Source organism: Rhinatrema bivittatum, chromosome 14, assembly GCF_901001135.1.
Source record: "Rhinatrema bivittatum chromosome 14, aRhiBiv1.1, whole genome shotgun sequence".
Lineage (NCBI taxonomy): Eukaryota > Metazoa > Chordata > Amphibia > Gymnophiona > Rhinatrematidae > Rhinatrema > Rhinatrema bivittatum.
This window is the reverse complement of record NC_042628.1, coordinates 19,717,669-19,730,879: the sequence shown is the minus strand read 5'-3', so window position 1 is coordinate 19,730,879 and position 13,211 is coordinate 19,717,669. Positions and strand designations below refer to the sequence as shown.

At 40.3% G+C, this 13,211-nt stretch overlaps 1 protein-coding gene across 1 annotated transcript in view; it reads left to right on the top strand.

Annotated features, from left to right (window-relative positions):
* The window catches only part of XYLT1 (xylosyltransferase 1), a 325,567-nt gene that overhangs the window by 273,792 nt on the left and 38,564 nt on the right, over positions 1-13,211 (top strand). Inside the window, exons 7-8 of the mRNA XM_029577070.1 lie at positions 4,185-4,401; positions 8,016-8,192. Of these exons, the coding sequence (XP_029432930.1) occupies positions 4,185-4,401; positions 8,016-8,192 (394 nt within the window). The remainder of the gene's footprint in view (positions 1-4,184; positions 4,402-8,015; positions 8,193-13,211) is intronic.

Here is a 13,211-nt window from a genome sequence, read left to right as displayed (position 1 = left end):
AAGATTTATGATACTTTTGTATATTTTAAAATGCATAAATAAAAAGTTAAAAAAATTATATGGTCATGATTTTAGGAAACCTTGTAGATTGTGATGCCTTTTATTGGACCAACACAAATGTTTAGTTCATGAGCCCACCACATCGCTTAGGTCCTTTCTTTAAATGACAATGAGAAGAAGGGACCAATGTGGTCTCAAAAAATTATGCACAACAGCTTCCTTTGCATTGGTCCAATAAATATCACAGCCTAATAAAATTTCTGCTTTCCTCCAAAACTATCTGTGGCCTAATTTCAGGTTTTTTTGATTGACAGCTTCTTTAGGTGGCTGGCTTATTAGGCCTAGGTAATTAGAAATATAGAATGCAAGAGCCTACAAGGACTATCGGGCTCATTCCTGATGGAATGCCATAGACACTGAGAGATCTCTGGCTTTGCCATCCTCATCGCCTTATGAACTGAAAGTAGCCCCCAAGTTATCACTTAAACACATTTATTTACAAATTTATTTATGCCGCATTACTGTAGGCTTGTTAAGAGGTTTGCAGATAATAATTGCAAGCGAGCTGAGAAATGCACAATCATGAGATTCTCATGAGGCATTCTCATAATTTACACGCACGTTGCAAATTGCCATGATTTAATTTCTTTCTTGCAATTAACACGTAAAGGAGGTCAGGACTTGATAGACTCATCTCCTTTGGTCACAGTAATACAATCAACCGGGCTAATATGACAGCTTTGACATTTTTGCCTTTTTAGCCTTGGAAAACAGTAGTAGTTTAGTATAATTAGCTCATGTAGCTGAAGTCAATATGATTGGAAATCTGAATCAGTTTTTACCACTAGCTCTCTGCATGTTCTCGGGTAGTTACTTTATCTCACAGACCTCTTTTCCTCTACTGTAATTGACCATTAATTGTAACATTATTAGTTATAATTATTTTTGCCTTCAAAAGCGGTCATAAACTGGTCAAGTCTTACATGTGGTAATATGTGTCTAAATTGCTACATAGGATAATGCAATCGGATACTGTTCCAGTGAGCTGCTCAATCATAGAAGTTATTACCTGTTGAAGACTGGCTGGATTAAGTTACTGTATCACTGTTGACATAAACAAAACAAAAAAAACCTAAATTACATGACAGTTTTTAGTTTTTTTTTTTGAAATTTAAGTTTTTCATTTATTGAACCATTCAGCATAAGAATAACATACAGTACAAGGAACCTTTCAATGTACAAAAGCATAGAAAACCAATCTGGTTACAGAATTCAATAAGTTTCCAAGAACTATTTGTCCCCCTTCCCCCCCCTCCCTCCCACCTTACGGCAGAATCTCACAGGAAAAAAAAAAAAAAAAAGAAACCCAAGTCAGTAACAGTAGGGTAAAGCTTCAACAGGATACAAGAAGCACAGTTTGAAAATATACCATAACAGAAGGTGATCCCGGTGCCCAGATTCAAAAGTCCAACCTTGACAGTCCGCAGTAACAGAAACGATACATAATATATACCATAAAATGATAGGCATCTTACAGCGTAACAATATAGTCCGCAAAGGGCTTCCAAAGTTTGTGGAAAGAAGTGTGTCTGTGATACTTGTCAGCTGTGAGTGAGGCCAGGTGTTTATATGAATGTAATTTTACCAAGACTTCGGAAAGTGTGGGCAAGCTAGGAGACCGCCAGTGAAGAGCAATAAGACTGCGTGCAGCGATAAACACTTGTATACACAATTTCTGTTGCATTTTATCTAGGGTATCCGGAAATAGACAGTTTTTAGTTTGAATGATTAATCTGATCAATGAGTCAAATTGATGCCCCAGGAAGTATTTAGTAACCAAATAAAAAAAAAAAAAAAAAAAAAAAAAAAAAAAATCTAACCACATTTAGTGAAAAATATTTAGCTATTATAATATGTATATTTTTTAACTCCATTACAAGTGTAGTTTCATATACCATTGAAAAAATATTATTTGTATCAGATTCAAGGACAATGTAGTAGTAATTCCTCTCAGACAACACATTTCATCCACTGTGTGCACGTTTTGCTGGAGGAACTGGTGTCCACAGCAGAAGACAGACGTTAGAATAGATTTCACAGGGTTTAGTTGTTGCATCAATTTGTCTGGATAGACTCTAAGGGGCCAATATTGCAAGCGTTAAGAGGCATTAAGTCCTACTAGTGCACCCAAGCTACGTTTCTGGGCGATTGCGGTGCTATGAATACACGTACATTACCTTGTGATAGTTTCAGATTGAAATCTGTGTAGTAAATGTGATGGTTTCAACCTAAAATCTAATGAGGTAATGAGATGCAAAATAGCTCATTACCACAATTAAAAGGTATGCATATAGACCAAGATGGCCACTGACCTGTGAGGACGTGCGGGCTGAGGCTCCCGGTCTTTGAAATTTCTCTTGAGCAAGACTTCAAGAAATATTTTCCTTTTAAAGAATTTTCAATCATGCCTCATACGAAGAGGAAGGCTCGGGTACGGGAAGTCTCCTCGACACCTGATGATTCTAGATAACCAAAGATCGCAGCCTTTGCGAGGACGCCAATAAAGAACCCAGAAGCTGTAGTCGCTGGGGCAGGAATGGGGCAGCTGCCGAGCTCTTTGACTTTGGAGACATCACTGAACCCGGGATATCCAACTGTTCTGGATCCACCTATGAGAGAGTCTAGCAGTGTGGATTTGCTTCAGAAATCTTTGCCTGTAAAAAGCGGTGTCCAGAGAAGAGAGGGGGAACTCTTTTCGGAGAACCCGATGGAAACGGGTTCCAGGAACCATGAGACTTTGGCTCAACATCGCCCGGAACAACTAAAGGAAAATGGTGAAGGCCTTGTGGAGGTAGGAATCGCGATGAATAATATACCCCTTCTTTATACTATCTCTGTTCTTGTGCCATCTTTAGAGGAATTAAAGAATATCTTAATAGTAATGCAGAAATCCATTAATACACTCACCACAACTGTGAAGGAAGCAATGAGTAAATCTTACAAGTTGGAAGAAACGCTGACATCGGTCGAGAAAAGAACTTGTACTTTGGAAGGGAAAGTGAAAAAAATGGAAGATGTACAAATTTGATTAAATCCGAGAAAATGTTTGAGAATAAAATGGAGTTCTATGAAAATCAATCTAAGAGGACTAATTTGCATTTTCTGAACTTTCCTAGAACCAAACTACAGTCTCCTAAGGACTTATTGAAAAGCTATTTCGTGAATATATTAAAATATTCATTGGAAAAAATACCTGATGTAGCAACAACTTATCAAATACAATGCTCAGCTATGGGAGAAAATTTCAAGCAGCAAGAAAATCAAGGGGAGGAAACTTTGGATCTAACAGACTTTTTGGAAAAATCTTTTGAAATGGATATTACCTCAAGAGCCACATTACTTGTGCAGTTTTTCTTAAGGTCTGATAGAGATAATGTCCTAAAGCAGTATTTTAGATTTCAGAATTTGAAATTTTTTTGTCAACCTATTTGAATCTTTCCAGATGTTGCAAGGATAACACAAAATGGAAAAAAATTCTTAGAAATGAGAGGAGAGGTAGTAGAAAGAGGTGCACGGCTGATGCTACGTTTTCCCTGTCGTCGTTTTTTATACTGTGGGGATGTAAAGTATGTATTTACAGATCCAGTGCAACTATGTAGCTATTTAGATTCTTCATCATGATCCTAGGATGAATCCAAAGGTAGTTGGAAAGGGAGAGAAAATGTAGGTGTCACTCACAGATTTCAAGCATTTATCTGCTATATTCACCCTTGGTCTCCCATATTTCTTGTTTCTGCTGTTTCAATGTGCATATGACCAGAAGATATTGCATCATTATAAAAAAAAATTTTCGATTACTAATTGTATTTCTGGAATATGATTACACATTGGCAAAATTTCTTGTAATGTAAAGCAAAAAGCAATAAAGAATAAATTAAAAAAAAAATAAGGTATGCGTACATACAAACTGGTGAAAAAAATGAACAATGTCTTTCCTATGTAAAGTGTGCATATAGCTTGCTTTCCAGCTCACTTGCATATCATTAACATTGGTCGTTAGTATGCACAATGAACGCCATGTTCAAACACATTGACAGCCCTCGTTAGTAGTACTTTAAGTTAGATTTTTAGGCTACTTTCTTTTCTTGTTGTATACAGTGTCCTAACTGCACTTTCTTCTCTAGGTTCATCAAAAAGCAAGGACTGGACAGGCTTTTCCTGGAATGTGACACCCACATGTGGCGCCTCGCAGACAGGAAGATCCCTGAAGGCATTACGGTGGATGGCGGCTCGGACTGGTTTCTGTTGAACAGAAAGTTTGTAGAGTATATCACTTTTTCCGGTGATGACCTGGTCACGAAGATGAAGAGATTCTATGCCCTCACCTTGCTGCCTGCTGAGGTATGCTAAAACCTGCCAGGATCCTAAGAGCATTGTTGCAGACCGTAGATTTATTGTACCCACACGACAGAAACACAAAACCGCTTTGTTCTGACCACAAGCATGTTCTAGTTTACCACATCCTTGACTCTGCTTTTTAAGGCATAAGCTCAATATAGTGCATAATCAGCGCAAGTTTGGGGCCTGCCTTGTTGGCTGATGTTCCACCATCTAGCAGGAAAAAGCTGTAGTTTCTGTTTTGGCCTACTAGGGGTCAGAAATCCAGCAAAATTAGTGTTTCTAGCCAAAAAGAAAAATTCCAGAGAAATGATTATTTTTCGATCCATTTAAGTTATTTTTGCTCAGTAGCAGTGCTGTGCATGTGGCCAAGACCCCCAGGGTACCTTGTTCAGCTCCGGATCTTGTGCTCCACAGGGGCTGGGGATTCTACTCCTGGCGATAGTGGGGAAAGGGATCTTGGTCATCAACAGTTGGTGAGTGGATTTAGTGCATAGCTCCTGCCTCGGCACCGTTGCTAGTGTAATCGAACTAGGAATGGAGGGAAAGTATATTTAAAAAAAAAAAAAAAAAGGAAAAACCCACGGATAGCTTTAAACAAAGGGATTCATGGCATCAGGACCCCAGCACTGGTTCCTGTTGAGCTGGAAGAAAGAGGAGGAGAAAAGACTACTGGGCCAAAATAAGTGATTTTTCTTTTCTTGCGTGTAGCGTTTTGGCAGAGATCATCTTTCGGTCTACATGTCGAAATGTATTAAGGCATCTCTGTGCCATAGGCTGTTTTGCATGTGCCTGCGATGTGAGACAAGGACATATGGGTGAAGATGTATTAAAGGTTATTCCCTCATTCTCTACCAGTGACCAAAACCATTGGAGAATGAATCGCACAAGATATAGATATATATAGATATAGATATATATATTTAGGTGAAGGGGCATGATGACTTCCAAAAGTGATGTTTACCCAGTAATCGTTTAAGGGCTTTTCTGTATTGCACCAGTTCCTTTCAAAGACAGAAACCAGGCTTAGGCAAGGACATTCCAGTGGTTTCTCAACTTTGTTCCTGTTTTGAAAATGACCTCACCCTTGGATCAAGGTCCCGTGCTCGACCTCACCGTTGGATCAAGGTCCCGTGCTCCACCTTTCTCACAATCCCAACCACACTCACTCACTCTGTTTGGACCCGATCAAAGAATTTTTGCAGACGTTATCATGCCTCTGACCAGATGGATGGATTAAACAGAGTAGAAAAGTGCTAAAAATAAAAAGGTTTCTTCACCAGTGTGTTTTGATTCACCTAAAAATCTGCTAGCAGATGTAATTACCAAACAGCTTGGATCACTCTGAAGTGACGTCAGCTGGGGAATGGGACTCAGAAAGGGAGCACAGACCTAAAATGGTTGGAGATGCATTAATTTTTGTAGCCAGAAGAAGCTTTTTTTTTTTTCCCTGCCTGCAGGGCTCTGTTTGGCAGGGGGGGACAACTGACAAGTCTCTCAATTCTTTGTGCTCTTCCCTGCCCCTCTTCGCGAGTGCTCTATAAACAGAGGAGACCTTAACTTGCCAATATTGGGCCTTTTTGTTATTCCACGGCTGTCATACTGTGACTGATTTTATTATTCAGCTCCAATGTTAAATAATCTCTAATCCTGTTTCTGCAAAAATCAACATTTTGCTCAGCTTTGATAACCCTTTCCTCCATTATCTTGCAGAGGATTTCTGTATCATTTTGAAAGGGCACTGGGTAATTGGGCAGCTTTTCCTCGCTTGGATAAAAGCATATGCCTTCATGGCTTTACCGCTCAATTCAAGCATAAAATCCATGTTTGCTGGTTTGTCATTTAACATTAAAAAAGGATAGGGGGTATTATTTGGGGGGGGGGGGTATATTAATGTTATGTCTTTTTTTTGTCTTTTTTTTTTTTTAATAGATTATGCAATTCTGTACTTGTTTAATAAATTTGCTCCTTAAATATCCAACTCCAGCTTAGTGGACTGTGGTTGTCTTTCCTGGAACTTTTTTGCTTTACTGAGTAGCATACATATGCAGTTTATCAGCCTCTTCCTTTCGTTTCATGACATGTTAGCCTGCTTCACCTATCCCACTCACTCATGATTTACGCAGTTGCTGAGTCAGTGGGCGATTATAATTAGAGTAGCCTTGAGTCAGCAAATAGAGACTTATGATTGCAAATGTAATTGCAGCAGACAGAAACATCCTTTGGGCTCCAGTATTCTATTCTGGGCATCAGTACGTGTGCCTGCTGAACGCATAAATAAAAATGAACTATGTGCATTGTTGAGATCTCAAAGCAGCGTGTTGGTGTGCGTTGGTTTCAGGATCCTCCTGGTATAGAATTCAGAACATGAGTTTGACTCTGCGCCTTGTTCAGTTTGTCGATTGCCAGGGTGACCTGCCTTTTGGCTGGTGACAAATGGAACAAAGAGCAGCTTGCTGCCTGGCCTCACCGAAATGGCCATATAGATATCACCTTCAGAATGCATCGGCCACAAGATGCTAAACAGAATGCAGATGAGCAGGCAGACAGGGGGACTGAAACAGAGGACTGATTGAGAGTTAACGAAATTGTGAAAGGTTGAGCTTGGTTCTGTAAATGGAAGGCATGAAAATAACCTGGCTCATGTTAGTGCTTTATCTGTAATGCCTGTTCCTGCTTGGTGAGGGGTTTGGAGCCAAGTACATTTTATCTGGGTATTTCTAAGGTTTGATAACACCATACAGTAATGGAACATGGAGAAATGTATTAATGAGACCTTTACCCAAGCTATTATAACATTACCATCCATATGGTAAAATGCTTCCCAGCAACCTCTTCTTCTGAGAAATAAGCTCGATCCAAAAAGAAAAGTCTGTCTCTGTTTCACATTTTAAGTTCTTTCATTTCTATGGCTGAAAATTGAGAATTTCAAAAATGGTACAAAGGGATTATGAAAGCGTTCTGGCATTAGATCAAGCTTCCTTCTCTACTATGGCTGCGTGTGACCCTTGTTGCGATCCTTGATCATCTCTCATTGGAAAGTATGACAATATATGGACTGTGATCTGCCCTGTAGTTATCGTGAATGTAATCCGCCTTGTGCGCCTAAAGATAAGGCAGAATGTCAGATGTTTCTGTATAAATAAATAAACATCAGGGATTCATTTCTGGACAACTTAACATTTCGTGCTGTGGCCAGTTTGGTCCTAGAGAGAACTGGAATCCTAGGTTAGGATATCTGTTATTAGGCAAACCTGATAGCGGTTAACGTAGGGTGAGCTATGTGGGCTTTCTAGGCTCCTTAAAAGGAGAAATACATGAATGGAGAAAAATAGGTCAATGCCTAAAGAACACTGATCTCACTGGGCAAGATTTTTTTATTTTTATTTAACGGTTTTATATACCGACATTCATCAAAGATATCACATCGGTTCACAGCGTAACAAGAAACTAGTGCCAGTGGCGATCCATTTCATGAGATCCATTTCATGAGATGGAAATCCCTTGCTGTTCTTGACCTCAGACTGATGGGTAATGGTGGTGTTCGCTGGTTTGCGTCCAAAGCAGTTTGTTTTTATGTTTTAACCTCTCTCTCTCTCTTTCTCTGTCCCTTGCAGTCATTCTTTCACACGGTCCTGGAGAACAGTCCCTTCTGTAACACCATGGTGGACAATAACTTGCGTATCACTAACTGGAACCGCAAGCTGGGATGCAAATGCCAGTATAAGCACATTGTTGACTGGTGTGGCTGCTCCCCTAATAACTTCAAGCCAGGAGATTTCCATCGATTCCAGGTAGGCGGCTTGATCATAGGCCCTGGTTCGAATATGGAGGTAGGGATTTGTCCCACCCTCGTGTTTTAGCTGGGGGATTGGGGAGGGATTGAAGGTACCCGCAACTATGCTGACCCCCCTTACTATTTTTTCCCAATTTTCAAAAGGTGACAAAACGATCTGGATAAGCGCTCCCTGGATATCTGGGTAATGATATCTGCATAATGTTTTGTAAGGGTTACTTTCCCACTCACCTGCCTTTTGAATTTTTTTGACCTCGCTGTTCTTCACAGACCTGAATTAACACAAGCCTGTGATTTATAGCTGATGGAGAAGCTTTGCTGAATGGCTAACTTTGCTGTCCACCGCACTGGGCCTATAACTGACACCAGTGCATACCTACAATTCCCAGGTACAGATCCTGGATGGTCGACTCGGTCTTTCATCTGTCATGGGCGAATGGAATGAGGGCACTACAAAGTGTTCACAAATCAGCTTTCTCCATGTCTTGAAATTGCACCTCTTTCTTGTGAAGGGAGTGATTCAGGCACCTCTGCTATTATATTACACCGCTGCGGTTAAGAAAAATCTCCGGAACATTCCATTACATTTTGCACTTCTAGACCGCCTTACTTCACAGATATAACCTACCCACCCCCCAAAGCATAGCACGCACAGTTTGAAGTGTGCCATAGTCGGGGAAGAAAGTAAAAGCTTCAAAACAATTATTATTGCCCTGCTGGCAACTGGCATGTGTTTATCCTGTCAGTAGGAGACGCATCTCTTCTTGTCAGAACGGCCTCCCATGAGGTTTTGGAAACATTCAGGACCATGAACTTGAAGCAAAGCTGTTTTCTGGTACAGAATCCTCAGGGGGAGGGCAGCACTCTGGTTTCAAGAGAGATGCTGCCTGCTTGACCCTTTGTTCTCATTTTTAGGCATTAAAAAATATAAGTAAATATAATCAAAAGAACTACATAAAACCCCTCAAGTCAAAAACAAACAAAATCAATCTGCAAAGAGATTTGGATAAAAGTGTATAAGAAGGGAAGTACATCTCCTGTGGAACAGAAACTTGGATGACATCACTGACCCACCATCTGCATGACCCACTATGCTATTCCAGCAATATTTGAGAGATCCCAGAGTTGATAATCCATGTCCCTCCAGTAGTTAGCTCTAATTCTGTCTGTGTGTGTCACAGATATCCAGATTATATGTGTATCCAGACTGCAGCAGTAATGAGCATAAGAAACCCCAGGCAATATACTTATAGGCTACGCATTACCAAAGCAGTGAAACATGCAAATGAATACTCAAAGGAGTGTAAATGACAAAATTATAGTTTCTGTAACGGGCTCGGCAATCCTACATGCCTGTCCCAGTAAAGTGTGCTGCAGAGGGCATGCAAGTTACCATCTGGGTTTTCCAATGCAGAATATTTTAGTGAGCACCAACCCCGGTAAACCTGCAGATGACAATAGAAAGGACCAAGGCAGGAAAACAGGCCCATGAGAGAATGTTCCCAGATAAGTTAAAACCAAACTTGGAGAAAAGGCGAAAGGATTATTGGTTGTACGTGGCTGGTAGGTAATGTTCCTTCTAATTTTTGAAAGACTATGAGCAAAATTTATTCTTTTGTGTAACTTTTTCTGCGCTGAGTCAGTATAATGCAAATGTCGGGATTTCTTGTGTGCACTCTTTTGCCGTGTGTGTATGTTGGGGGGAAGGTCATGACATATGCTATATGTGCGGACACGCATGGCTTAGAGGGAACAGTGTTGGTAGGAAAGTCCATGAGCCCCCAAAATCTGCTTTCTCAGGAGAACAGCCGGCCTCCCTGAAGAAATACAGAGCAGAAGAAAGCGGTAGGAGGGGATTGGAGGTAGCACCAGGACCCAGAATACCCTCTCGCTACAATTAAAAAGTTTCTCAAAATGTATTCATGCTGTGCTCTGCGGCAGCCCAAAACCCAGCAGAGAATGATGACGGGGGGGAGAAAAAAAAAACAAAACCCACGCGCATGTTGTAAAATGCGATCTCCGTGCGGACATGCGTGCCCGATTTTTCTAATCAGCTCATGGACGTCCGTCACGCGCGCAGTGGGAGGGGATCTTAAAAGCATATTTGTGCGGCGACGCAGGTAGGCCTTTCCCAGTTCCCTTCCAGTCCGCTGCAATTCGTCCATACTTCCTTCCACTCCGGAGGAGCAGTACCTTCTGCGCGCTGGCCAGCCGCAGGCGCACGCTTCCCCAGGACAGCGGCTCGTGGCGCATAACGGGGGTTACGGCAAGGCCGGGGGAGGGGGGCCCTTCTGAAAATGCGCGCGCGAGAAGCCCGGCCATGTGCTTGGCCCTTTTTAAAATTGGGCCGTTAAATCTTTAGCTATGAAAGAAAGAAAGATGGCACAGGGGCGTCCCAAGGTCGTGGCTTTAATTTATACAACCCAAGGCGAAATATCAGCACTAACTCTGATCATAAAAATCGCAGGCCCAAACTTGACCAGATTGATAAAAAAAAAAAAAAAAATCCCAGCTAAAATCTAGAGGCTGAGCAGCAGCCAATTCCCCCACCAACACCCCCAAATATGAATAAAATAGATTGCATGACCAAGCAGTACTACCCTCTCCTCCCCAAGTATAATTTTAAAATTCCTGGCTGTAGAAGCACTGATCTCCCCCCCACACCTCCCAACCCATATCTTTAAATAAAAAAGGTACACACAGACCCTACCCCTTCACCCCCAAAACTGTCCTGAAAGCTGATCAGAAGCAGCAGAAGTTATTACCTGTTTCCGCTCTGCTGAATACGAAGTGCTGATAGCTCGGACAGCTACATTCACTTAGTATTAATTTATTCACTGCACTCTGTCAGTGATTGGTCCCTTCACTGACAGCTGTCATCGAAGGAACCAATCCTGGTTCAGATTTCAATTGACTTCCCTTTATTTCTTTTGGGACCTGAGAAAAAGGAGTGTTACTTACCGAAAGCTAGCTAAGAAATGAATTAAATCCAATGAAAAGGTATCCGCTTATATTAGATTTTTTTTTTACCTTTATTTCCTTCCTTTACTTCTTTGTAATTAAGGATCTTCTTTGCTTATCACATGCTTTTTTGAATTCTGTTACTGTGCGCTCCATGTATCCACCACCCTTTCTGTATTTGTGTTTGGTGTTTAGGAAGGTGCCATTACTAAAGTGCATATTAACATTTAAATATATACGGTAGCTAATTTTTATTTAAAAAAAAAAAAAAGATTGATGTAGTGCAGTTAGATGTGATAGTTAACTGAAAGCCTGAGTACTAGGGCTATACAAAGTAAATGTAATTTTCTGATTCCTTCGAGCTGTTTGCTGTGGTCAGTTCATGCATGAAAATGGTTTTTCCTTCCAGTTGCATAACTTCTTCATATATTCACAAAATAAAAAAAAGAAAGAAAGCTGCATTTCCCTACAATGAAGGACTACATTTTTCTTTTCTGTTTTTGCAATTTGTATCTTTGTTTTATCATGCAAAATTTTAGATCCCAAAGCAACATATGACCAGAAATGAAAGAGATTAAAAAAAAAGAAAAAAAATAGCATGGAGGAAAATTGGAAAAATGGCACAGTCATTCTTAAATCTAGTTTCAGAAACTCTATAATTTCCACCTCTTCTGCCTTCACCCTGTCCTTTTCTTCTCCCTCCTTGTGCACGCTTGCACTACGGATAGATATTTTATTCCTGATCCTAACACAAGTGCATTCACTTGAGAAAAAAAAAAATTCAGATTAAAACAAAAGTAATAAAGAAGTGCAGTACAATGATATATTGCGCAACAGTGCAGAATATATTAACCTCAGAATTTCAATGCGGCAGTATATCAGAATAGGTACTTTTGTTGCCTCCTAGCACATTATGGCTATTCTCATAAATCACTATAAAACTGATGCATCATGTTGAGGGAAAGTGTGCAAATATAATCAACTTTTTCACACAAAAAGTGACTTGGACGTTAATTTGTGTTTTGTAACACTGACTAACAACAGTTGTGGCTCTGCCTCTACTAAAGATCTGTATATTTAACAAAAGAAATACATTTAAAAAAAAAAAAAAAAAGGAAGCCTGGCAAGAAGATCGTGTCAGGGAGCATAACTTCGATTTAAACCACCTGATAATTTCCCTCAAGAGCTTAAGGATTTGTTTTGAGAAGTAGCATTGGATTAAAGGATTGAGACCGTGAGCACCATAGCAGTCCCTTAGCAAACACCGATCATACTGAGGTTTGCACAGAGGGAATATCTTCAAAGACTGCATGCTAGATCAGTTTCTCCCAAATCTGATCCTTACGACTGTCCCACCCACCTCTTCCCCACCAAAAAAAAAAAAAAGTCTCGTTTTCGGAGTAACCAAATTCTGCCTATTACACCAAATGACATGCAAATTCGTCTCATAAATATTAACTCTGGCTATCCTGAAAGCCAGACCTGCACTGGGGTTTCTTGTAGACTGAATTTGGGAACTCTTTTGCTGTGCCCACTGTAGAAGAAGAGTGGAAGCATTAGGGGGAAAAAAGTTAACCATTTGGTTTGTACTTTGATTTGTCCATGGACTTCTATTAATTACTTCCTCTTCCCCTGCTCTTTATAAGTTGGTTTTTTTTTGGGGGGGGGGGGGGAAGAAAGGAGTTCTTGCAAGTTTTGTTTTTTTTTTTTTTCCAATGGCATAAACATTTGATATGTCAAGTCTTTCATGTTTTATAAAATGAATTCTATAACTAAATTGAATCACTTGGCTTCAGTATATTCAACAAAATGCATGTGATCTGTGTGTTCAGGTTTATCTCTCCCTCTCTAGCACTCTCGCGCTCTCTCTCTCTCGCTTGCACTCTCTTGCTCTCTCTCGCGCTCTCACTCTCGCCCTTTATTTTCAGTTTTTTATTTTGCCTGGGAATTTATCAGTGTTTATTATAACCAATAAAAACAAGAGAAAATCATTGGGGGGGAGGGGTAAATGAGTGTGTCTCCACTGATTTTATGCCATTTTGTTGGTTATAATAAA